The sequence below is a fragment of the Neofelis nebulosa genome, chromosome 7, assembly GCF_028018385.1.
Source record: "Neofelis nebulosa isolate mNeoNeb1 chromosome 7, mNeoNeb1.pri, whole genome shotgun sequence".
Classification (NCBI taxonomy): Eukaryota; Metazoa; Chordata; class Mammalia; order Carnivora; family Felidae; genus Neofelis; species Neofelis nebulosa.
The window spans coordinates 75,207,640-75,233,685 of record NC_080788.1 but is presented as its reverse complement, the minus strand read 5'-3'; the positions used below and the strand labels follow the sequence as shown (position 1 = coordinate 75,233,685).

The 26,046-nt window shown below is 50.0% G+C and overlaps 3 protein-coding genes across 8 annotated transcripts in view; 1 reads left to right on the top strand and 2 right to left on the bottom strand.

The window, feature by feature from the left end:
* Positions 1–406: 406 nt before the first annotated feature.
* On the bottom strand, positions 407–8,747 carry DCAF11 (DDB1 and CUL4 associated factor 11). Of its 5 annotated transcripts, none has more exons than XM_058738590.1 (15): positions 8,622–8,747; positions 7,781–8,148; positions 6,769–6,896; positions 6,379–6,506; positions 6,039–6,103; positions 5,634–5,734; positions 5,258–5,404; positions 4,990–5,044; positions 4,562–4,630; positions 4,174–4,231; positions 3,890–4,075; positions 3,300–3,453; positions 2,749–2,901; positions 1,364–1,470; positions 407–1,268 (listed from the first exon to the last, which is right to left on the bottom strand). In XM_058738590.1, exons 2-15 carry the CDS (start codon positions 7,933–7,935, stop codon positions 1,134–1,136), a joined length of 1,641 nt encoding a protein of 546 aa, XP_058594573.1. In that variant the 5' UTR covers positions 7,936–8,148; positions 8,622–8,747; the 3' UTR covers positions 407–1,133. The 5 variants fall into 5 exon arrangements, with proteins under 5 accessions (XP_058594573.1, XP_058594576.1, XP_058594577.1 ...); XM_058738593.1 differs by having other exon boundaries at positions 7,781–7,987; positions 8,622–8,740; XM_058738594.1 differs by lacking the exon at positions 8,622–8,747 and adding an exon at positions 8,420–8,564 and having other exon boundaries at positions 7,781–7,987.
* Positions 8,701–26,046, top strand: part of NRL (neural retina leucine zipper) — a 29,374-nt gene continuing 12,028 nt past the window's right edge. The window contains exon 1 of one of the 2 annotated variants that reach the window (XM_058738602.1): positions 8,701–8,833. The gene's annotated coding sequence lies outside the window, so the exon portion shown is untranslated. Of the gene's footprint in view, positions 8,834–23,668; positions 23,780–26,046 lie in introns of those variants that run through there. The other variant, XM_058738603.1, reaches the window with a different exon arrangement.
* On the bottom strand, positions 17,255–26,020 carry PCK2 (phosphoenolpyruvate carboxykinase 2, mitochondrial). The gene is made up of 10 exons (XM_058738595.1): positions 25,793–26,020; positions 23,518–23,763; positions 22,879–23,063; positions 22,588–22,791; positions 22,027–22,214; positions 21,557–21,719; positions 21,091–21,309; positions 18,518–18,655; positions 18,142–18,237; positions 17,255–17,902 (listed from the first exon to the last, which is right to left on the bottom strand). Exons 1-10 carry the CDS (start codon positions 25,819–25,821, stop codon positions 17,448–17,450), a joined length of 1,923 nt encoding a protein of 640 aa, XP_058594578.1. The 5' UTR covers positions 25,822–26,020; the 3' UTR covers positions 17,255–17,447.

Below are 26,046 nucleotides of genomic sequence, written 5' to 3'. Positions count from 1 at the left end.
GTGAGAGTGGATGAGGTCCTCGGTGTGAAGCACCCAGATGGGGCCTGGCATCAGTGCCCATCCAGTCCTCTCTGGCTCTGAGCTACTTCTCATAGACCGGACCAGCTCCAAGGCCAGCCCCAGAACAAAGCTGATGTGGGTGTTCCAGGTTCTAATCTAAAATGCACTTACTTCCTGCTATCTCAATTTCTACTTGCTGGAAGTTTCTGAGTTCAGTGAGGGAGTTGCCTGTTGCAGAGCACAGTTAACAAATGATTTTGGCATTTCTCTTCATCTTGGGGGCATCAAAGGGGTGTTTTCTCCTACAGAGAAGCATATCTGAAGGCTTTGTGGATACTACTTTCTTGAAGTGAGAGGATAAAAGGCCTTAGACAGGAAAAAGAATGAGACAGAGACAGACACTGAGCCAGGTTCCCACAGAGAATTTATTGAGGGAGCCAAAGCCAGTGAGAGGACGAAGGAGTCCTACTTCAACATCCCTCCTTGAAGCTGCTGGCCTCCAGCATGATGGAAGTCTGGGAAGGGAGGGCCTGCCCTATGTGGGGCCACATGGAGCCTCTCACACCACAACCTGTCCCACCCCAAAGACCCAGACATAGAGAGAGAAGATCTAATTCCCACCCAGGAGGGTGCTAATGATATGCCTTACTCATCCCACCCTCCCCTAAACGGCTAGAGCTCTAGCCTTCAGGACCTCTGGAAGAAGGGCCAGGATGCCTGGCCCTCAGATTGGCCAGTCTAATCCTCAACATGAAGGCCAGGGAAGGGTCTGGCTGATAGCTCAGTTCAGACCTGGCCCCGGGCATCTATTCTAGGAGCTAACACTTAACATCCAAACATGATTAAAAACACTCAGGACAGTTCTCCTGCTGACAAAGGCCACACCCCAGATAATGGCAGTCCTGCCAAACCCTGGCCAGAGATAGACACCCAAGCCACTGGGTGTGAGCACATGAGGAGACAGAGTTACTCTGCCCCTTGGGGAGGCGCTTCTAGGGCTCAGCTAGGGCCCCAAAGCCTGGGCTTGTGCTCCTCCCCATCCAATGCCAGGGATTCCCCCACAGATCTCCCTGGAAGGGAGGAGGCAGAGAGCTTGTAAGAGGCTCACCGGTGTATGGGGCTGGAGATCAGGTCTACTGGGGTGAGGAAAAGGCTGCAGAGGGGTGGGGCACTGGGGCAGGGGCGCTGAGGGGCTCCTCAGATTCTGGCATGTCGTCCTGGAAGTACTCAGCCTGGCGGTACTGCCAGAGACGCAGGTTCCCATCCCACTGCAGGGCAGAAGGTGGCAAGTAGTCAGGGGGTGCTGCCCTGCCTAGGTCCAAGTCCCAGACATGCACTGGCCCCCCAACCCCTGCCACCTCACCGAACTGCTGACAATCTTTTCCTCAAAGGGGTGCCAGCTGACGTCACGCACGCAGGCCTTGTGGTTGGTCAGCTTCTTCACGATGTGGCCGCTGAGGAGGTCGTACACTGTCCAGGGAAGGTCAGAGTGGAGACGGGGCTGCCAGAGTACCTTCTAAATACCCCTCACAGTTCCTAAACTGTACTGCTTACCTCTAGGGCAATTTCCCCACTTTTGCAGGGAGCAAAGCCCACACCAGAGGATGATGTAATTTCTCTTTCTTTTCCCTACCTCGGCTTGAGTGTGTGGTCTGGCAGAGCTTGGATACCTCTCCCTGGCCCTTACCTAAACTTAACAGGGTCAAAAGTTAAGAAAATGTAATGTGGTTTTAAAGCTCTTTACAACAATTTTCTATGAAACCCATAAGATATGGAAGGCACAACAAAAGTGAACAATGGGCTATCTGCACAGACACCTGAGCCTTCTGGAGTCTTCTGGACAGGGGTGCATCTTCCTTTCTGAGTGGGCCCCTGAGTGCCTCCCTAGGTATGGCACTGTCTTAGGCTCCTCATAGCTGTACATGTATTTGTGTCTTTCTGCACACTTTCTGCTTTAATGACTGCATGTCCTTTACTATGAGCTTGTCTTCTTGTGTCATCCTATTTGTCCCTGCCCTCCATTTCTGCCCCCCCGCCCCGGCTTTTCATCTGCAATCTCTTTCTTTCCTTGACAGGCTAAAAAAATAGAACTAAGTATATTTTTGGCAATCTATTATTATATTTACTAAATAGAAGCCTATGTTCCTTCTTTTAATGTTTATTTATTTTGAGAGAGAGAGAAACAGAAGGTGAGTGGGCAGGGGTAGAGAGAGAGGGAGACACAGAAGCTGAAGCAGGCTCGAGGCTCCGAGCTGTCAGCACGGACCCTGATGTGGGGCTCGAACTCATGAACCATGAGATCATGACCTGAGCCGAAATCGAAAGTCAGATGCTTAAGTGACTGAGCCACCCAGGTGCCCCTATGTTCCTTTTCTTAATTTAACACGTTAGGGTGTCTGGGTGGCTCAGTCGGTTAAGCGTCTGACTTTTGATTTCAGCTCACGTCATGATTCCAGGGTCATGGGATTGAGCCTGCGTCTGGCTCACGCTGGGTGTGGAGCCTGCTGGAGATTCTCTTTCTCCCTCTCCCTCTGCCCCTTCCACACTTGTACTCTCTCTTAAAAAAAAAAAAAAAAGTGCTAGTGAATACAATGTTTTCTACTTCCCTAAGCCTAACCTGCTCCAAACTGAATTAAATCTCACTTATAGTCACCATTAAGACATTTAAGGTGGTTACCGGTAACAGGTGAAATGCCAGAGAAATATTCCTGCCTTTCCCAAGGCCCCCTCTTCTGACACAATCCTTACCGACAACTTTGCCAGTAGAGCAGCCACTATAGATGAACTGCTGGCCGGTGCTATGGGTGGGGGAGAATCGGCAACGGATAAGGGTATGCAGCACCCCATGGCCCCGGTAGGTCATCAAGGAGCTGTCTCCTGGGAGTTTCAGTTTCCGCCAGGCTGGGTAGGGATGCATGGAGAGCCCTAGGTTAGGGAGTCTGGATTCTCCTGTATCATCAGTCCTCAGCAAAGACTGATGCTTACAGATGACTGCCTTTCCAGTCTCCGACTGGTGGCTCCTTCCCCACCTAATGTTCACCAATATGGCTCAGCATGCTGGTTGTGAAGATACTGAAATACTTTTTGTATTGGTTGTTTCTGAGTGAGCCCCCGGGAACCCCAACTCTCCCCAGAGTTCAGCAAAGACTTCATGCCTAGCAAGAGGGAGTTGGGGGGAGGGACCCAGGCTACGGTCACATCCACTGTGCCCATGCCAGGCTTTATCAGGGGTTAATTATTTTAACTACCACCCCTGACTCTTTATTCTCCAGATCTCAGGTTCTACCTTCCACTCTCACCTTTTTTGGGTACCTGCTGCCAGCGGTAGTCCCAGTTTTGCTGTGTGGCAGCCTGCCGTGAGGCTTCCATACCTTCCCGACTAGAAAAGCGTCGGATATCCCAGAGCTTGATGGTCTGGTCTTTGGAGTTGGAGATGAGATACCGGGCATCACCCTGTGAATCCCCAGATGAGGAACAAGGTATCAGAGTTTGCAAATATCGGGGTCTGTCAGTCCAGCTCTGCTTCTCCAGGTGAGGGGGAAGAATGTCAGTCCTTTGACTTAGCTTGCCTCTTTCTTCATCCAGGTGAGCTCACCATTGGTATTCTACCACAGACCTGACCCCCTGGCTAGGTTTCCCCTTCTTTGCCCAGGGACTGGCTGGGCCTCCTATTCTATCCTGGATTAATTGTCTTCTTTCCTTCCACAGAAAGCCCTGCCCTGCTCCTTGAGGACTGGTGAATACAGATGGAGCTCATGTTTCTTGGCTTAAGTCCCTTCCCTAAACTCCAGCTCTTGCAAACCTTAGCTAATAAGGAGCTTGGTGAGTTTCCATGCCAGTCCACTTGGACAACTGTAACCTAGCTGTGCGGTTCTGCTTCCCTGCCCACCTTGCTGTCAATGAAGGTGATGCCGTCCTGATGTCCAGCCAGTGCACCCACGGGCTTAGGGTCATCCTCCCGCATGGTGCGTCGATCCCACACTTTGCAGATGGCATCATCACCCCCAGAGAACAGGATTTGGGAGCTTATGTCAGCAAAGGCCACTGCATTCACATCATCCTCATGGGACTCAATCTAGTGAAGAAGGAAGCCAGAACACCTAGGACCTCTTTCTAGGTCTTCTAATAGGCCAAAGACCAGGAAGCAGAGGCTCTAAGTTTCAAGGACATTACCTGAAGGGTGCGCCGGTTCTGTTCTCGATCAAAGACGTATAGGCAGCCATCATTGGCCCTGAAAGGGAAGGGATAAAGAGGGTCCTGGAGCCAGAACTGAGAGGACTTATGCTGTGTATGCTCTAGAGAGTCCTTGTTGCAAAGTCCTGCTGAGGGGCAAGCCCTGGTCTCTTCTTACACAGGAGGTGGGAAAAAAGTTAGCTGTATTTTTGCAAGCAGGTTTGAGACATCCCATCTCATGCTGGGGAAACAGTGAGCAAGAGGTGAAGCAACTCGTAAACCCTGACCTTGGAGAAGGGCTGGTTGTTCTCCACAGTGGGGTCCAGTACAGTCTCTGGGAGAACTCCTACCTCATTAATTGAGGAGTGCATCCCCTACAAATACTCACCCTCCTAACACTTCCCGTCCATCTGAGGAGACAGCGATGGAAAAGACAGCAAAGCGACGCTCATCTGGCCTAAAAAGAGCATAGAAGAAACTGGGTTAAGTGGACTCCCCTCAGCCTTTGTTGATCTGCACAGAATCTGATGAGGATTGTAAGGCACACTTCTAAGGGGAAAAGGAAGTCCAGCTAATGCGTGCCAGAATGTGGATCACCTCAGTGAGGACGCGGAAATAATCCCGCAACCATCTGGTTTACCCTGGTCCTCTGGCTGAAAAGGATGGGCGCTTCCCTCCCAGGAATCCGCACAGAGACACTTGCAACCAGTGTACTTTCTCCCTCTAAGCAGGAGTTCCAGTTCAGGAGGTTTGCTCCTGGAGAGCCTTCCTCTTGAGAAGTTTCTGATGAGTCTGCCCAAGGAGGGAAGCCAGTACCTTAGATCCAGGGCAGTGTGTGTGTCTCCCTCCCCGTAGATGTTGCAGATATGAACTAAGAAAGGCAAGAGAGACAAGAATCTTTCAGAGCTGGGGGAAGGAGGGTGGAAGTGAAGCTGGGCAGGAGATGGAACAAAGGGCAAGGATGTCAGACCCTGGGAGTGATCCTCCCAGGAGAAGGGATAAAGTCCTGGCACAATGGACGTGGGCATTCGGGAGACCTCAGGTCCTGGGCTGGATAGCCAGTAGAAGTCTGGGGCATACTCACTGTAATCAGACCAGCTGGAATATAGGAAGTGATTCCCATCAGGGGTGAAGGCCACATCCAGTACGCTCCAGCCTACATCCCGGGCCTTGATGCTCTTGAATTTATGAAAGCGGCCATACCGGCAGTCATACAGTCGGATTGTCTGGTCTGGGTAAGTGGGGATCAGGCAGAATTAGGAAACCCTCTTCTCGCATCCTCTCTAGATCTGACCTCTCCTTCTCTGTACATCTGTGGAATCTTCCCTTGATCATGGGGAATGTGTTCTGGCTAAGCATCCTAACCCAGGGTCAGTGTTCCTTCAGTCTGGGGCTTTCTAGCCTCAGTCAGGGGGTATATTCCTTGTTTCAGGGTAGTTCGTAGGACCAGGGACTGGTACCTTGGCAAGCAGACATGAAGATCTGACCATCTTTGCTGTAGATGCCGCAGAAAGCTTTCTGAGAGTAGGTATCAGTGAAACCCAGATCGTTGGGCAAGAAGCTGGGGAGGGAGAGGGAAAGTGAAGGTAAAGGAAGCTGAGGATGAAGATTATCCCGGTTAGCAGAATCCTAACAGAGCTGGGTGTGAGTACGAGGGCAAACTTCCCTTTTGGCCTGGGGTATAATCCCTGTTCTTACATTCATTTATCTTCTCAGTTCCTATGCTTTTCCAGTTTGTTTACTCTCAAACTTTGACCCCATTTAACTTTAATATCCCTGACCATCCTTTTATACCTGTCCCTTCAAAGTTTAGGGGATAAAACCTATCTGGCCCTTAGAGTCTCTCCACCAAGCCCCATACTCACTGAGACATCATTCGAGACCGTTCTCCAAGGGAGAAGCTTCCCCGGTGGCAGAGGCCCCGTTCTCTCTAAAGGAAGGGATTGGGGAATATTGCTAGCACAAACAGAGGGCCACTGCAGCCACACCAAGCCCCCTCCTCCAGAGATTGCTCTCGCTACAGAAATAGACACCACACACACTAGTGTGTCCCACCAAACTCCGATGTAGACTGGCTAAGAAGTCTCCAGCTCCAGCACTTGAGGCGTCCTTGGAAAGTTTATTTCCCTCTTCTCTGGGGCAGACAGAGCTTCTGGCTACCTCAGGAGGCCTGCTGCCAGGCTGGGTGGAGGTTGAGAGGCCTACCTGGTGCAGCATTTGAGGAAAGCTGTGCTCCCGGGCTGCCCGTCTAAGCCCCAGCCGCCCTGTGGCCAATTCCACTTGTGTCTTGATCTCATTGCATTCCAGCTCCCGGGTGTCAGGAGTTGCGTCCACTGTGAGTATCAAGGAGAAGTTTCATCCTAGGTTTTGCAGCCGCAGAACTGTGCTCCAGCCCACTCAATGTGGCCGAATATACTACAGCTATGAAGGGTCCCTCATTCCCTGAGTTATCTCATCTTATTTCAGTTTAACATATGTTCTTACAAAAAAAAAAAAAAAAAAAAAAGAAAGAAAAAAGAAAAGAAAAAGAAAAGAAAAAGGATTTTCTAATGAAAGTCTTACAATGTTAGGGTATCAGTCTGCCTTTCCTCTTACCAGGTGGGTTGTATCGGTCCCCAAGACGGCCATCCCAGGCACTGTCATGCTCTTCCTCCGAGTCTGAGAGGGCCTGGATGAGTTGTAAATTTGCTGCACCTCCTCCCTGCACCAACCTCACTTGGCCTCTATGGAGAGATGCCCATGATAAAAGGGAGGATCCCTTCCCCAAATCAACCAAATTCAGAGTCAATGGCTATCCACCTACTACTCAAACCCTACACTGTCCCTGTTTTGAAGTTTGAGGCTGACTAGACCTTGGCTGTAATTTTCAGTCTTCTATAAGATACAGTAGGAAATGAATCTTCATGCTTACAGCAGGAGCGGAGAACTGCAACATTCCGTGGATGTTGACAAACCTACTAAACTGACTTCCTAGAGAGCTAAAAGTTCTAAGAGCGTTTCCTTCTGAGCCTCTTGCCTGAGGAGTCCAGAATAGAACTAAAGGGATCCTCAGGCTTGTCTTCTTCCCAAGGAGCTACAGCTAAAAAACAAAGCCAGTGGCAACCTTTTTGGTTAAGTGCTGGTGGTCAATTTCCTCAAAGCATTCTTTCCTCAAGAACAGGGTTAGAGTTAGGTTAATTTAAACTTGTTTTTCAAGTAAGTCCACATGGCCTCATATCACATGTCAGTAACTTCACAGAAGTTGAACACCCACCTCCCCAGCTCTTCTCTTTACCCCTCACATCACTCCTTTTCCATCAGGGCCCCATTTTCATTTTATTTTTTACTTACTTGGAAAATAGCTTACATTTGTGTAGAAACAGCTAGAGAGGCTCCCCTGAACAGTTCCCTCAAACACAGAAGTGAGTTTGTCTTCGTGACCCTCCCTAATTAAGAACTACTCTTGTTGTGTATTGAGATGAGTGCCATGAATGTCCAGAAGGGAAGCTCAAACAGAACAGCTGGTCTGGGCTAATCCCATTCCCTATCCTCTTTAACTTCACTGCCTGGAGTTGGGATCAAGGGACTGTGGTGGTCCCTGGTGGGGACACATCAGAGGGTAAGTTACCTGCGGAGGAGATAGGCCAGTACCTGGGCCAGATCCACATCTTCATCCTCCTCTTCCTCTTCCTCACTCCGACGCAGGCTAGCCCCTCTTCGGGGCAAGCCCTCGGAGGGGTCTCCGGACCCAGTTCCTGCGCTACTGCTGTTCCGTGATCCCATCTTCTGATCACAGCATCATTAGGTCCTGTGCAGGGACTCCTCGTGTCACCTCCTTGGTTTTGATGAAAGCAAAGCCTGCTCTAGAAACACCAGTGTCTCCTGAGATAGAGCGGTAGCTATCTCTAGGAGGGCGACCCTTCCTAGGGACTGAGATCCCTTCTCTTTAGCCTGTGACAACTCCCAAGGCTTCAGGACCACAAACCTTCCCCAATCCTGTGAAGCAAAAAAAAAAAAAAAAAATCAGAGAGTGAAGTCTAAGGAGCTACCCTAGCTCACCAATGAGAATCCTTTGAAGAGGAATTTCTCAGTTTTCTACCTCAAACTCACCTATCAAAGTCCCTGGGGGGAGTAGGTGGGTGAATTCCCAGGTAACCTCTCTGGCCGACCAATCAAAACCCCTCGCGGAAGAAAGCGCCTCATTAGCTTATCTCATGTAACCAATCAGAAGCCTTAAGGCTCTGAGACCCCCCGACGCCCCCCTTACCGACCAATCAGAGCGCTTCTTTGCGAAAGCCGGCAGCAGCGACAACCAATGAAGTTAGAATTCAGCCTAACACCCCTTCCTTCCTCGCCTCACGCCCACGTGGTGTGCTGGGGGTGTGTACGCCAAGTGGGGGAGGCAGGGAGAAGCCGAGAAGCCCCTCCCACTGAAGCCGGCGGTTACTGCCGCGCGCGAAACCACCCACCAGCCGGGAGCGGTCGCAGGACCTACAGCGGCGCGAGGCCTTGTTTACACCGACTGCGGCCGCAGCGTTGGCCAACTGCTCCTCCGTCACGCGCCTCCTTCGTCATGCATCTCCTGGCTTCCCGGCCGGAGGACTGCAGACGTCACGCGTTGCCCCTGACGGCCCCGCCCCCTTGGCCCGCCAACTGGACGGCTGAGCACAGTGATTGACAGGTGGGCGGGAGAAAGTGCGTGAAGGGTGGGAGGGGAGGAAAAGCGCGCGACCGAGGTGGGGCGTTCGCTCTTCCTTGGGAGGAGTAGTGGGGAACCGGCTACTTCCTGATTCGGAGACAACGGAACTAGGCATGATGGGTGAGGGGCGGGGCTTGCAATAAATCGGTGGTTCGCTACCTAGAGGTGTCTTACCGAGGGATACCATTTGCCGTCGGCCCCTAAAATTCTTTTGCCTTCGCAATTTTCAGACGATCTCTAAGGGCCTCCCTTTCGCCTTCCTCCCGACCCGGCTCCAGCCTTATTTTGCTGGCGGTAGCTTCAGTCAGCCCAGCCCTAAGGGGTGACCGGTGCCTTTGGGGTGTGATCACGTCACACAAGGGGATCTAGGCCTCCACATCCTCGCTTCCGGGTTTAGTTTCCGGAAGCCTTGTTTTGTGGGGACTACTCTTTCTAGACCACCCTTTAGTTGCTTTGGCAACTTTTCAGATGACTCCTGGCTTCCCTTCGCGGTCTTTGCAGACGCTCCCTGACACACCCGTGGGTTTCTAGGGACCTTTCCGGTTCCGTCTGTTCCCCTTGGAAGCCTCACGGCTCTCCGGGATTTGCAGACCTTCCCTAGACCCTCGGTCTCCGGCGTGCCGCCTCCACTCTGGGAGTCCAGCGAGTGCACGAGCGCCGCCTCCTATCCTTCCTCGGGGTTTATGAGTAAGCGGCTGAGTCCAAGGCCAGGACGTGCTACGTCTCGGGATCTTCTCCCAGGCTGGAAGTCGAGTGACCTCGCCGCGCCAAGTGCAAAGGTCCGGGGTCCAAGCTGCACTTGAGCGCCTCTAGTCCGCGCTCTTTTATAAGTGTTGTTAACTCTCCCTGGGCCCCTGAGGTCAAGAATGGGTGTGGTCAGACCCGAGGACGCCTCTAGGTGTCTCGACCGCTAGATGCAAGCTTATCGTTTTTGGTCGCTAGAGCCGGCATCTTAACGGGCGTGCGTTCTGTACTGGACCCTACTCATGGTTTAATGGTCTGCTCTCGCCGACTGAAATGCCTGCTTTTTGAACAAGCACCTCGCACTTTCATTTTGCTGTGGGCTGTACTAATTATGTAGTAGATTCTGCCGGTCCCTCATCTCTCATTGTCAGGTAGCTTACTAACAGTTTCCCTGTAACGTTTATTGAGACCTTAGGATTCTGTGGTTTCTGGGCTGTCCAGCCTGGAAAATCTGAAATCATTAAAAGAAGAATTTATTTTCTGTTTGCCCTTTTAATACAGTTCTTCAAGTCTTAAAGATTAGTTGAAGTTGTTTTCACCGTCACCACCCAAAATCAAAATTTCATTATTTCATGCCTCTCCTATTTGATCTGCTGGAAGTGTTTTTCTCTGATAGCATTTAGTTCTAAAGAACCTACAAGTGGTTCACTTTTGTTTATTGTTTCAGATACAAACTTCCAAATCTGGTTGTCTTATTTTTTTATCGGCCTTTTTACTGTAACTTCTGCCAAGCAATATGCCCATAAATTCTGTGCTGTTTCCACCTTTGCACCTTCCCAGGAGAATTTCTTACCTGGGGGAAACTTTGTAGACTCCCTTCCTCCTGACCCAATGGAACCACTTACAGGAATCTAGTTGGGACCTATATGCTAAATCTAGCCTTAAGATTTATGTTTGGGCCGCCTGGGTGGCTCAATCAGTTAAGTCCATACTCTTGGGGCACTTGGGTGGCTCAGTTGGTTAAGCAAAGGACTTCTGGCTCAGTTCATGATCTCCCATCCGTGGGTTTGAGCCTTGCATCTGGCTCTGTGCTGACAGTTCAGAGCCTGGAGCCTTCTAATGATTCTGTCTCTCTCTGCCCCTCCCCTGCTCACACTCTGTCTCTCTCAAAAATAAACATTAAAAAAAAAGAGTCCGTACTCTTTTTAAAAAAATTTTTAAACATTTATTTACTTTTGAAAGACAGAGGCAGAGCATGAGCAGGGGAGGGGCAGAGAGAGCAGGAGACACAGAACCAGCACAGAGCCCCATGCAGGGCTCAAACCCACAAACTGTGAGATCATGACCTGAGCCGAAGCCAGATGCTTAACGAACTGAGCCACCCAGGCGCTCTGTGTCTGTACTCTTGATTTCGGCCCCCCACTTTGGGCTCTGTGCTGACATGGACCCTGCTTGGGATTCTCTCTCTCCCTCTCTCTGCTCCTCCCCTGCTTGCTTGCTCTCTCTCAAAAATAAATTAATTTAAAAAAGGATATGTTCAACACATCAATTAATGATAATAGTAAAACACTGGAAACAAAATATTCTAAATATACTGTAATATGGGAGTATATTGATTGGTTAAGCAAATTATGCTCCATGTGGTAGACACAGAAATATCAGGTAGTCATTAAAATGATGTAGTCTTTTTTTTTTTTTTTTTTTTTTTTGCTATGGGAAATTGTCCAAGTTATATGGTTAAGTGTTTTTTTAATTTTTTTTTTTTTTTTTTTTTTGGCAAAGTGCAAGTGGGGAGGGGCAGAGAAAGGAAGACAGAGGATCCAAAAGTGGGCTCTGTGCTGACAGGCTGATGATGTGGGGCTCGAACCCACCAACCATGAGATCATGACCTGAGCCAAAGTCAGATGCTCGAGCCACCCAGGTGCCCCAGGTTTGTGGTTTTTTGTTTTTTTTTTTTTAATGTTTATTTTTTAGAGGGAGGGAGGGGCAGAGAGAGAGGGAGACAAAGAATCCAAAGCAGGCTCCAGGCCCTGAGCTATCAGCACAGAGCCCAAATCAGGGCTGGAACCCATGGACTCAGAGGTCATTATCGGAGTCAAAGTTGATGCTTCACCAACTGAGCCAACCAGGTGCCTTGGAATACCATCTTTTAAAAAAACCTAACTGTGGGGCACTTTGTCTCTCTCTCAAAAATAAACATTAAAAATTTTTTTTAATACAGAACTTGTACATTATTGAACAAAGCATTAAAAGTCATGTTAAATATTAAAAAAAAAATTTGAGGGGTGCCTGGGTGGCTCAGTTGGCTAAGTGGCTGACTTCAGGTCAGGTCATGACCTTGTGGCTCCCGAGTTTGAGCTCTTCATTGGGCTCTGCTGTCAGCACAGAGCTTGCTTTGGATCCTCTATCTCCTTTTCTCTCTGCCCCTCCCCTGTGCTTTCTTTCTCTCTCAAAAATAAATAGGGGCGCCTGGGTGGCTCAGTCGGTTGAGCAACTTCAGCTCAGGTCATAATCTCGCGGTTCTTGAGTTCGAGCCCCATGTTGGGCTCTGTGCTGACAGCTCGGAGCATGGAGCCTGCTTCAGATTCTGTGTCTCCCTCCCTCTCTGCCCCTCCCCTGCTTGAGCTCTGTCTCTCGCTCTCTCTTGAAGATAAATAAACAATATAAAAAAATTTTTTTAAATAAATAAACATTTAAAAAAATCTGAGATTCTGTGACCAAACTGAGTCTTAACATTAAGTCAGAGGTGCCTGGCTGGCTCAGTCAGAAGAGCATGTGAGTCTTGATCTTGGGGTTGTGAGTTCAAGCCCCACATTGGGTGTAGAGATTACATAAATAAAATAAATAAATCTTTAAAAAAGTCAAGGGGCGCCTGGGTGGCTCAGTCAGTTAAGTGTCCGACTTTGGCTCAGATCATGATGCCACAGTTCCTGAGTTTGAGCCCTGCATCTGGCTCTGTGCTGACAGCTCAGAGCCTGGAGCCTGCTTCAAATTCTGTCTCCCCCTCTCTCTGCCCCTCCCCTGCTCGTGCTCTGTCTCTCTCTCAAAAATAAACAAACGTTAAAAAAATTAAGTCAAATACTAAAGGATATAGGATTTTATCTCTGGATCCATTGATAGATTTTTTTTAGTTTATTTGGAGAGAGAGAGAGCTCGCGCGGGCGCCTGAGTGGGGGAGGGGCAGAGAGAGGGAGACAGAATCCCGAGAAGACTTGGTGCTGTCAGCACAGAGCTTGACACGGCTGGAAGGCTGGACTTCACAAACCGTGAGATCATGACCTGAGCCAAAACCATAACCAACTGAGCCACCCAGGTGCCCCGATTGATTGATTTTTGTATGTAAGTATTAAGCTTTTGAATGTAATTGTTACTTGTGACTTACAATACTTTTATTTTTTATTTTAGAGAGAGCGTGCGAGTGGGGGAGAGGAGCAGAGGGAAAGAGAGAATCTGAGGCAGGCACCACGCTCAGTGGGAGCTGGACTCAAGGCTCTACCCTATGACCCTGTGATCATGACCTGAACCAAAATCAAAGAGTTGGAGGCTCAACTGACTGAGCCATCCAGGTGCCCCTTATAATACTTTTTAAATGTATATGGACATTTATGTCTTAGGATATACTATGTGTTCCATTGAAAGAAATATACCATTTCATAATTAAGTCATTTTGAGAAACTATTGGCCTTCTCTCTCATGATTTTGAAATTTGGTATGTTGCTTGGTGACATTTTGTGAAGTGCTTTTCATTGGGCAGCTTCGTGTTTTCCCAGCCACACTTGAAGCCGCTTAATGCCACAGAGAACTTTTCTACCTTCAGCACCCATTTTAGGACTTGTTCTAGTGATTGCTAAGTAAATGTCAGCTAATTGACTTTCTTTGGGACCTGCCTTGTGCTATTTCCTGTTCATTAGCATCCCCACTAGAGGGCAGGCTGGGCTAGAGAGGAGAGAGGGGGAGCAGATTTTTCTTTTCTGGCTAACCCTGGCCTCCCTCTCCCCCACCCCACCTTGCAGGCTGGCAACTGCAGAGTTTCTCGGACACGTGTACAGCTCTGGGCTACACAAGGGAAACTTGTCTTCCGAAGTGACTGATTACATTATCTTCTTGTAGCATTCTGTGTAGAAGGAAAGGGGAAGTATGTTAATTTACCTAGGATTTAAATTCTGTTGACCAAAAAGCAATTGAGTAACTATGGGATTTCTAATACTCTCATGTCCTGTGACCTTGAGAATCAGAAATTTTTGTGTGGCAGAGAGGAGGTACAAATGTGATACAGAAGCTAAAAACCCTTTCTTTAGCCAGGAATTTGAATAGGAACTATCAGTATGAAGTGTTTTATCTTACTATATCTGTTGAAAAGGTCTAGAAACAATGACCAATCCAGTAGTAGATCTTAAAATGCCATTTCCCATGGAAAGCCACCAGAGCTTAAAGAAATGGCTGATTCCAGGTCTGGGGCAGAAAATGTACGAGACAAACACGGAACAGCTTATCTTACCAGATAGCAAGAAGCCAGCAAACACTGTCAGGGTAATGTCAAAAGGACTCAGTGGCTTGGTCGGTTAAGCGTCCAACTCTTGATTTTGGCTCAGGTCATGATTTCACGGTTCATGGATTTGAGCCCTGTGTTGGCCTCTTCTCTCTGCCCATCCCCCACTTGCTCTCTCTCAAAAATAAATAAACTTAAAAAAAAAAAAAAAAAGGACTCAGGAGCCAAGTTCTCATGGCCAAAGATGGGATAATTTGAGCACTAAAAGGGTAACTTCATTGGGGCGTCTGGGTGGCTCAGTCGGTTAAGTGTCCACTTTTGGCTCAGGTCATGATCTTGCGGTTCATGAGTTTGAGCCCTGCGTCGGGCTCTGTGCTGACAGCTCTCGGAGCCTGGAGCCTGCTTCAAATTTTGTGTCTCCCTCTCACTCTGTTCCTCCCCCGCTCACGCTCTTTCTCTCTCTCTCTCTCCCTCAAAAATAAATAAAGCTTAAAAAAAATAAATAAAAGGGTAACTTCATAAACATTAAGTATGTTTAAATCCATGAGTTCATAATGGTGTATGTGTGTGTGTAAGTAACTAATTGTTTGCCCTTTTGCAGGATGATAGAAAATTAAATCATATTGGAGATGGTAAATAAAGGAAAAGAATCAGTTACTTTGTTGCTTCTCTATAAACTATACCTGGAGGTAATGAAATAGAATATAAAGGGAGTGTCCTTTTGTAAAACTTCCAACAATTATGACAGTTTGAATATAGCTGTCTTGAAATCCCTGGTAAATTAATGAATCTAGGCATTAAGCATCTAGGTCTGGATGCTTCAATGATTAAATTAAGGGAAAAGAAAGGAATGGAGGGGGAACTTATAGATTGAGACTTAAAAGGCATATGAAATTCTTAAAAATGGGCAAAGCTGAACCATAATGTCTACAGATCCACACTTGGGTGATAAAACTACAAAAGTAAACTTAAAGGACATAATTATCATGCATCACAATATCCATCTATGCCAGGAAGGAGGGGCTATGATGAAGGTGAAGAATGTAGGGAGGGGGTGGCTGGGCTTTGGGTGTCTGCAAAGTTCTGGTTTTTTTCTCTGGATGATGGTTTACAAGTGTTCACTTTCTGTTAGTTTATTAAGCTATACCTTTGTTTTTCATGGTTTTCTGTATCTGTGTTTTAACATAAAATAAAAAGATGAGGGATGCCTGGCTGGCTCAGTCATAAGAGCATGCGACTCGATCTTGGGGTTGTGAATTCAAGCGCCATGGTGGCTGTAGACATTACTTAAATAAATAAAAAACTTAAAGTAAAATAAAAAGATTAACTAAAATGTGTTAGGGACACCTTAGTGGCTCAGTTGGTTAAGCGTCGAACTCTTGATTTTGGCTCAGGTCATAACCTCACAGTTCAGTGAGATGGAGCCCTGGCATTGGTCTCTGTGCTTAGTGTGGAGCTGGCTTGGGATTCTCTCTCCCTTTCTCTCTGCCCGTCTCTCCCTCTCTCAAAATAAACAAACTTAAAAAAAAATTAAAAGTGTGTTAACTACATTTTATCATTTCTCTGCAGGGCATGTAGCCTAATTTTATTCTAATTGTCAAAATAATTTTTAAGGCTAATACCTTTAAATCACTGGGCATTTAGATACCTGGAGGGCTCTGGAACCCCAGTTCCCTGCCTCTTTCGTGGAGGGACTTATTTCCAAACCAATTTTCTTTCTCCTCTAAATTTTATTTACATTGCTCACTCTCCTCTTAAACTGTAGCGTCAGCAATATATGACATAGGCTTACAGGGCACACTCTAATCAATATAGAGTGGAAAGGTGAGAGCAGCTAACATACAGTCAGTGGTTACTCCATGCCAGGAACAGTTCTGAGTGCTGGCTCCACTGACCTTTAATCCTTCTAACAACACCGAGGTGCAGGCACATCCCGGTTTTAGAGATGAAGAAACCCAGAGGCACCTGACTCTACCGTGTGCCTAACATCTCTGTTGTACTGCCTCTGATCATTTTCTCAGGTATCGCATGCCATTGATGAAGCTGAAGATTTGGCTGTGTATTTTTAAGTGTAATAGACTCCATTACTAACTATACATTAACACGTGATCCACTCTGACCTTAGCTGCTTCTCTGCTTACACATGATAGCTGGTTATTGGCTGTTCTCTATGAAACACTTGGTGTTTCCTCCTCCAGTTTTTTCTTTTGCAGCAATTCCCAGAAACTCCCATTTTATTTGTTGGAGTTTATTCTCATTTTCTGGGTGTGGACTTCCATCCTACCAGTCTGTTTATACATGCCCTCAGCCTGATTCAGATCAGAGGTGAAGTTATCCCTCAGCCAGCGCCCTGATTTATGGAGGATCATCGCTCCCTTTGTGGTCTTCCTATAAAGCTGATTTCTGAGGATTTAGGCCAAGGCCTTGCTACTTAAACTATGGTCCTTGGACCAGCAGCATCAACATCAATTAGGAGCTTGTAAGAAAAATAATCTCCTGGCCACTCCAGACCTGCTGAATGAGCATTTTATCAAGATCCCCAGGTGATTCATATGCACTTTTAAGTCTGAGAAGCATGGAGTAGGGGACATCTAAAATCCTTATAGTTTTCCAGTCTATGCTGCTATGAGAGATGTCTATGCGGTTATTGTTTATCCTTGGTTCTCCTGTTTGCTGTGTGGGCTTGGGCAATTACTTGACCTCTGTATGCCTTTGTTTCTTCATCTGTAATGTGGTACTTGCTTCAAAGGGTTGTTTTGTAACGTGCTCAGAACAGTACCTGGCACACAGAAGGTACTATAAGTGTTAGCTCTCTTAATATTGAATGAGCTTTCATGAATGCTTTGGAGTCCCAGTGTCAGGTCAAGCAGGAAGAAGAACAGGTTTGACGACTGACAATGGAACTGCTTCACTGGGGATGGGACTATAGAGGCTTCTGGTCTCCAAGTGGGAGGTCAGAAATTTAAGGCCTGGAGGCTATATGGAGTAGCTGGTAGAGGGCCCTGTCTTTTTAAGAACTGGGGACACACAGCAGATGCGCCTTCTCCCAGAAATTCCCACTTATATGGCCCAGTGGTAGCGCTGCCTGTGAGAGAGGTCCTGGAAATCACCGGGCTGTGCCAGGCCAGGCTGCACCAGGGTGCTGGCTGCTTGGAGAGCTGCAAGAAGTCTATGAAATTGGTGTTAGAGAGAAGCCTGTGAAGACAGGCAGGAACAAAACAGCACAAAAGTTGTGTAAAGTAAATGAGCATCTCTTATTATTAGCATGTTGGAGAAGGCCTGTGGCCTGGTCTCATGGCACCCAGATGTTAGTTCTATCCAATTGCTCATACTTTCTGCAAGCCTGGTGGCTCTCCTATCCCTAGATGGCGGCCAGGACAGATGGGGGGGTGCTGTGTTCTCCTACTAGCCTGGAGCCTCAGGTCACATTCTGCGCACACGTCCCTCCAGGGCCTCCAGTTCAGCCAACACCTCCTTGGGCAGATCCTGATTGACTTGCTCTGTCAGGTAGCTCCGAATGTCACGCACCTCCTGTTCCCAGAAGTCCTTGGGGAGTGAGAATAGCTGTGTGGTATCTATGGCTCCCAGACCACTGAGATCCAAGGCACCTTCCTTTGGCACTAGCCCGATGGGCGTCTCTCGGGCACTGTCCTCCCCCTCTAGCCGCCGGCAGATCCAGTCTAGCACCCGAGCATTCTCTCCAAAGCCTGGCCACAGGAAGTGGCCCGCCTCATCCCGCCGGAACCAGTTGACGTGGAAGATGCGGGGTAGCCGGGCCCCCTTGCGCTCCTCCATGCTCAGCCAGTGTTCTAGGTAGCGCCCAAAGTTGTAGCCAAAAAAGGGCCGCATGGCAAATGGGTCGTGCATGATGACCTTCCCTGGGGAGGGGAGCAGGATGGGTAAGGAATCTTCCTCCTAACTGGAGAAGAGAAGGGCACCCTGCATCCAGCTGGAGGAAGTTGGGAAATGTTGGTGGCTCCAGAAGATCCTCAGAGTGGGGTGAAGAGAAGGGATTGGGAAAAGAGACCCGTGGAAAGGGCAGGCAGGAGGAAGGGAGGAAGGTCTGGCTCAGAAAGGGAGAGAAGCAGCCATGTGGGTGTATAGGGATGGCACTCACCTTTGTGTTCAGCCGCAGCAGTGGACTCAGAGCGCATAGCACTGCCTACAAACACCCCGTGGCGCCAGTTGAAGGCCTCATATACCAAGGGTACTCCTAGAACACCAGTGAACAGGGTCACAGGCAGCTTTTGTCTGTGGGCCCTCACCCCATCCCTCCTGGTGATCTTGATTCCTGGTCTGTCTCTCCTAGTATCTCTGCTTTCCCATTTTCAAACCCCATGCCTCCCCATATTTTGCATTCTCCAGGGGACAGCTCTAGAGATAGACAGCTACAGTTGGCAATCTAGGCTGAGCTTTAAGTATAAGAGGGAGGTGGGCCCTGAGATAGAGACAGACCTTTTACCAAGAAGGCATGGAGCCCACACAATGCTTACCTTTGGGTCTGCGGCCTCCAAAGATGATGGCATCAATGGGGACACCCTCAGGGGCCTCCCAGGCTGGGTCCATGATGGGGCACTGGCGAGCCGGGACACAAAAGCGAGAGTTGGGATGTGCACAGGGCTCCTTGTCTCCTGGCAGGGGAAATACAAATACTTTCAGTTCCAAGGGCTTTTCCACCCCCAACACACACATATATTTGCATGCACTCTTGCAAAATTTCTGTTTGTGTCAACTCCCTGCAACCTTGTGTGGTAAGGAGCAGGGAGAAGGGAGCCAGGACATCTTTCCCAAAAGATCAGGTTATTTATCCATAATGGTGCTACCAGCTGTGCTATGTGAGAAAGAATGGGCAAGGAATTGGGGTTTAGCAGGACACTACTGTCTATGCCAAGCTGTAGCTACTTGGCATTGTCCAGTGCTCAAGAGAATGGGCTTAGATCTTGGCATAAGGTTTTCGCAGAAATTTTATCCCAGAAATGATTTATATATGGGAGTAAAAAAAATTTTTTTTAATGTTTATTTATTATTGAGAGACAGAGACACAGAGCGTGAGCAGGGGAGGGGCAGAGAGAGGGGGAGACACAGACTCTGAAGCAGGCTCCAGGCTCTGAGCTGTCAGCACAGAGCCTGATGCGAGGTTCAAACCCACGAACTGTGAGATCATGACCTGAGCTGAAGTTGGTCACCCAACCAGCTGAACCACCCAGGCGCCCCACTGTGGGATTATTATTTAAACAAACATTCAAACCTAAAGCAAAAACTGAGGCTGTCAATGAGTACTTCAGACAATTGACTATCCATCAGCAAATAGAGGAAGATGGGGTCTTCTGAGCTTTCAAAATGTAAACAGCAATTGATTTTGAAGCTAGAAGAATTTTGGTGATTTCCCTGGGTCTCCTTAGACCCAGAGGGAACAATATGTCTTGAAGACCTCACATATAACCTGGCCAGGTGAAACCTGAGGAGCATAGGACATTTGGTCCCTAGGGAGAGAATGGGACCAAGTCAGTGGCATGTGTATAAAGCACCACCAGGGGGTCCTAAATGGACACAGTAGCTTCTCTGCTGGAGGTTGCTGGTTAGACCTGGGAAGGGGGGCAAGGGAGTTCTACAGCCAGCCCATCTCTCCCTGCCGCACCCCCCGCCCCTGCCCAGCTCCTGCTTCCACTTGCATATAAGAGCCTCTTGCACTTCCAGCAGCCCCCAATTTAGGACCCTGGCACAGGGTATTATTCTGGGAATAGCAGCTGGGCACAACATGGCCTAGTTATACCCGTGAATCTAGAGATGATGAAAGGGTTGGGGAACTAGCCTGCGGGGAAGTATGAAAGTTTCTTGGGTTTCTCAGTTGGGTGGGAAGGCCAAGGAGGGCTTAATGATGGTGGTGGAGAAAGCAAGGGGTGATTAGATAAGGAGGGAGAATGCTTGGTCAGTCCGGAAGACGTGAATGTAGGCTTCAGTGACCACAAGGCCACCCTCCCCAGCATGCCCTTCTTTGCTTCCATTCTTAGGTCTCTGGGCTAACTGCAGAAGGTCCAGAGTGCAGGGTTGGGGGAGGGGCAGGGCTGCTAGGCACCAGGGGCGATGACAGGGTTGAGAAACTAGCTGTTAGAAGAGGCTAAAGAGCTGGTCTGATTTCGCCTGGAAGGATTTGGGTGTGCGTGTTAGAGGGATAGAGAAGGGTGAGGGTAACAACGCTGACCTTTAGACAATAATTATTATACAAGGGATGGTGGGAGCCAAGTGACAGGGGGAGGGGCAGGCTTCCTCCTCCCTAATGGGTCAAACTTTGTGGACTATGCTTTGAGCCCAAGTCCTTGTGTAAAAATTTTCAAAACAGTCCTTCCCTTTCCTTTGTAAAAAAATTCCAAGGGCACCTGGGTGGTTCAGTTAAGTGTCTGACTCTTGATTTCAGCTCAGGTCATGATCTCAGGGTTTGTGAGTTCGAGCCCTGCTTTGGGGTCTGTGCTTCAGTGCTTCCCCACTTGTTCTCTCTCTCTCTCTCTCTCTCTCTCTCTCTCTCAAATAAACTTAAAAAAAAAAAAAGCTCCAGCTTATTTTTATCGGAAATTTGCTATGTATTCAGCACTATGCTGAACACTTTGCATGCATTATTATTTCTTAAAGTTTATTTATTTAGTTTGAGGGGGAAAGGGGCAGAGAGAGAGGGAGGAGAGAGAATCCCAAGTAGGGGCTCAAACTCACGATCTGTGAGATCATGACCTGAGCCGAAATCAAGACACGGACGCTTAACCAACGGCACTCCTGCATGCATTATTTAATTTAACTCTCCAACAGCCAAGATAGGTACTTTGGTAACTGCCTCCATTTAGCTGATGGGGCAATTGAAGTTCATGAGGGTAAGCAGCTTAGCCAGGTCCCAAAGCCAATACCTGGAGTTGGGACTTGACCTGAGATCTCACCTGGGGTTAGAAACCGGGAGTATTTATAATTTCCTGTGACTCCCAGAGGTCCTGGAGGACAGCCACAGGTTGTGGAGAAGCCTTTTACATCATCAAGGTGCTGAGCCCTAGGGGCTGTATCACGACTCCCCCATCATACATACCAGGTTTCCAGGGTTTTCCCAGCCAGGAGGTCACAGTGACACCAGGTGGAAGAGGCTGGTCAATGCCCTCCCAGTACACTCCACCATCACTGGTCTCAGCCACATTGGTGAAAAGAGTGTTACTCTGGATTGTGGCCATGGCATTGGGATTAGTGGTGGCAGAGGTGCCAGGGGCCACGCCGAAGAAGCCATTCTCAGGGTTGATGGCCCGGAGTCGACCTGTCAGGAGCAGAAGTGAAGGAAAGGAAGGATCAACCAGTAAGAGTTGAGAGGTGCGTCCATGGAAGGTCCTATTCTGTTCCCTCTTGCCCTGAGCTGGCCCCCAGATCTTATGGAGAAAGCCCTTCTGTCTCTAGGGTGGGTAGACTGCCAGGAGGTATAGGGTAGGGTCCACCATGAGCAGTGAAGGGGAGACTCCTATGCTCTGGTATGAGCCAGAACTGAGTATGATCCATGGGCCTCTCACCGTCACTGTCAAACCTCATCCAGGCAATGTCATCCCCCACACACTCCACTTTCCAGCCTGGCAGTGCTGGCCGCATCATGGCCAGGTTAGTCTTGCCGCAGGCGCTGGGGAAGGCGGCTGCCACATAGCGCTTCTTCCCTGCGGGGTTGGTGATACCCAGGATCTGCGTGTCGAGGAGGGAGGGAACAAAGAGGAGGTCAGTTATGGTCTGCACAGAAAGGACAGCTAGGGGTTAACAGGGAGGACAAATAATTATTGCCTAAACAGGTGCACCACCTTGCCACAGGGCTGGTGTGACAGCAAGTTGAAGCCCCCTCAATGGTCAGCAGCCTGGGGCCAAAGCTTTGGTCATTTGGGCAGAGTCCCTCCCAACCGGCCCGGCACCTGGCGGTGGGGAGGTGAGGCTGACCAGCCAGGCCCCACTCCTGCCCTGCTCCCTGCAGCTGCCTAGGTCCTCACCAGGCCCTCACCAGCATGTGCTCCGCCAGCCAGCCCTCATCCCGGGCCAGCCGAGAGGCGATGCGAAGGGCAAAGCACTTCTTGCCCAGCAAGGAGTTGCCGCCATAGCCGCTGCCGAAGGAGACGATCTCTCTCTGGTCAGGCACGTGGCCAATCAGGGTTTTCTCTGGGTTGCATGGCCAATGGCTCACCGGCTCCCCTGGGGACAATGGGGTTATGGGGTCATGGGGCCGGCTGTTGGTATGAGGAACTGGGGCATTAGGAGCTGGAGGGTATTGGGATTGGCAGGAGAGACACCGAGGAGCGGTGGTGGTGCCAATGAGTAGCTTACCACCCCCCCACACCCCCAGTATCTATTAGCTCCTACGTCCCTGTTCTGGGACATGACATGGATAAGTGACTTTTTTCAATCTTGTGCAAATTGCTCTGCCAACACAGCATTGCCCCAGCCCAGACTGCTGCTTTAGATTTTGGGAATGAGGTGTTTCACTAATTCAGATGGGTAGGATTGAGGGTTTCCTCTGAATGCAAGCAGGTCTCTGTGGCCTCCCCTAGGCAGGGTAGGCGCTCACCTTGCCCAGTCAGGGGCTGGCCCACAGAGTGCAGACACTTGACAAAGTTGCCATCTCCCAGGGCCTGAAGCACAGGCGTCCCCAGCCGGGTCATGATGCGCATGCTTGCCACCACGTAGGCCGAATCAGTGAGCTGCACTCCGATTCGGGACAGTGGGGAGCCCACGGGACCCATGCTGAATGGAAGCACATACATGGTTCGGCCTATGGAGGAAAAATACCACCAGGATGAAGGGTTCTAACCTGTTAATATCTTCAGTGCCCCTGCTTCTGTGTCCCTGCCCCGGTTACCCTGCATGCAGCCTGGAAACCTCTCATCCACAGCTTGCTGGAACTCAGCTGGGGACATCCAGTTGCCTAGCTGCCCACGGGCCCCACCAGCTGGGAGGGGCACTGTGTCCCGTTGAGAAGGAGTTACAATCACTGTCTTGCTCTCTACTCGTGCCACATCCTTGGGGTCTGTGCGGGCCAGCCAGCTGGGGGAGAAAGGATTATCAGGAAGACGTGGCCAGATGATCTCCCTCATCCCCAGACCCAATCTTTCAAGTCCAACTTTGACTCTATGTCTTTTGTGGGTCTTATTTTTGCCCATCCATTTGCCCCTCAGTTGCTTGCTCCAGATTTTGTCCCATCTAAGGGGTAGTTCCTTTGGCCCAGCCTTCTAAAGGCCTCTGCCCTCGGCAAAAACTCTGAACTTGGAAGAGGGGAAAAAAAAAAAGCAAAGGTTTTTATTTGTATTAGCTTCTTTCCTTAACATAAAAAATATAGACCAATCCCACTAATTCCTAATTCTGTTTCCCCCAGAGCTCCCATTCTTGCTCATTCCATTGGGATGGTCTAGTTAAATTTGATGTTTGTCTTGGTAAACCCAACGTGGCCTCTGTCCAATAAGCTGTTCCCATCCCATGGGTCACGGGGCTCAGGGCTTACCAGTTGTTGTACTTGGGGAGCTTTCGGATAAGTCCCTGCTTTTCCAGCAGGGCCAGTGTGGCAGTGTTCTCAGCCTCGGTGCCATCACAGATGTGGATGCCCTCTGGTTGGCACAGGCGGGCACTGCGCTCCACAAAGTCTCGAACTCCAGCGGGCAGCTGGCTCAGATCTCCACTGAGTACTCGTAGGGTCTGGATGCTGCGCCATGATGACCAGCCCCAGGGGCTCAGCCCAGGCCAGCTAAGCCTGCGACAAGAAATAGGTAATGGGCTGGGTGTTCTCATGGAAGATGGGCAAGTCAAGGGGACAGAAAGCTTGGGCTGCCATGGAGCATGCTAAAACAGGTCTTGGTGCAGGCACCTTGAAGAGCAGGTGAGAGTAGGTGTGTGGGACGGGTTCAGGCCACGTGTACCTTGTGGCCTCCATGAGTCTCAGTGAGGGTGTTTTCTTGTCAGCAAGGGACGAATATTGCCAAAGGAGCATAAAGGCACATGCCTGGTGGCGTGGAGGGTATATGTCGGCATGCTGAGGTTATTGCAGTCTTAACCCATGCCCACGTTTAACTCTGTCTGGTCAAGGTTGGAAATGAGGAGGTGCCCTATGACCCAGTGTCGATAAACTGTGTCCTGGTGACAGCTTCATGGGTCTGGTAGTTAAAGCCCTCATCCCTGTTCTTTCCATTCTTAAGTATAGTTTTTATAAGTTAAAAAAGCAGCTGCTTTTACTTTTTTCTTCTGGTGTGTATAAGACTGTGAAAGCCTCAGCAAAGGACCCAGTCTTTGAGATGGTACAGTCCCAGGTTTCCAGATTAGGGCTCTTGCACAGAGAGTTGGTAACTGGGTATTGGGGTTCCAGGCATCAGAGCTAGGGCTGTCCACCTGGGCCAACAAGGGTTGCATACGATATTGCTATTGGGTAGGTATCTTTGAGCTGGGTGGAAGGCTGACTGTTGGGGAATGTCAATGGCTGGGGTACATGCCCATTCCCATGAGGGCAGGGTCCCTGTTCTCTGTCCCTTCACACCCCTGGGAGAGGGAGAAGCAGGGTCTGCTCTGATTGGCCCGGACCCAGGGTGGAGTGACCCAGAGAGAGCAAAGGCCAAGAGAGGGAAGTTGCCCTTCTCTGATGCCAGGGCCTCGCCCACCAGAAACTGCTCCACACATCAGACTGCATGCCCCTGTTCCTCCCCTTAGAGGTCAAATGCCTAGAGAGTTTTGGGTGTTGGTGGTAGGTGGTAACATCAGACTGCAGAAAGCTCAGTTAAACTTAGGCTGTAAGCCTGGGGAAGGGAGACAGCTCAGACCATGGATATGCGAGTTGGAACCTGGCTAGAGTGGACCTGGGCTGGCAGGATTCAAACCCAGTATGGCCTCAGGGGCAGAGGAAGAGGACTCCTGGGACCTGGCATTAATTTGAAAGGCAGACCCTCTCCCCGCAGGGGGCCTGGCTCAGGAAGTCTCTGGTGATCCTCTCTGACTCTCCACCAGTGGGACCCTCTCCTTTTCCTCTGCTCCAGAGGCCACCCACATGGGCTGGCCAAGAGGAACCAGCTGTGGGAGAGACTTGGGGGTTAGCTCAGACTTTGGGACACATGCTGGGGAGAAGGGAGGCCACAGAGGAACGACAGGAAGCTGTGAAAAGGGAGCAGGGCCTAGGAGCTTCCGTCCCAGACAGAGGCGAAGCCAACCTATTAGAATTGAAGGCAACTTGTCCCCCTCCTCCACCTTGTTTCCCTCTTTCCCCTGGCCGCAGGTCCCTTGGCTGCGCCAGGCTTCCCTCCAGGTTCCAGTTCGCGGGAGGTCGGAAATGGAGGTTTACATTCTGCCTTCTTTGGGGAGTTCTGAGCTCAATCCCCCAGGGGTTCATGCACCCTTGACCCCAGGGTCCTACCGCGCTTCTAATCGCAACTGGGGCACAAGAGTTACATCTTAAAGAAAAGGAGAAGACGAGGAGACAGGGCTCTGTGGGGGCGAGCGAGGAGGGGAGGAAGTTGTGAGTGGCAGATCGAGACGGCGCGGTCAGAGATCAGCAAAGCAGGGACGGGGGAGGAGGGGACGGAAGCGGAGAGACTCGGAGCGGCGGCGGCCGCCCCAGATCTCCCGCGAGACACGGGCCAGAGAGGTTGGGGATGGAGACACACTCATCCCGCCGGGCCCGCCTCCTCCTCGGCTGAGAAAGCCGGCGGAGGCTGGCGGGCAGGAGAACGCCATTGGCAGCCCCGAGGGGGCGAGCGCGGCGGAAGGTGCGGGTCGGCCCCGGGCTAGGGCTCACTCACCGCAGGCCGGGGCGGTACACAGCGGCCATGGCACCTGGGGCTGCGGGGTGGCCACGAGAACCGAGCGGAGCCGGGGAGATAGGCGGGGAAAGAGGGTGCGCTGCTAAGCGAGCGGGAGCGAAGGCTGGGCGGGAGGCGCTTAAAAAGGAGGCGGGCGGGAGGGCGCAGGGGCGGAACCTCGCTGGGCCCGCGCGACCCTCTCTACGCCCTAGCCACAGAGCCGCTCCCCCAGGGCACCAGGCCCCGGCCGGACC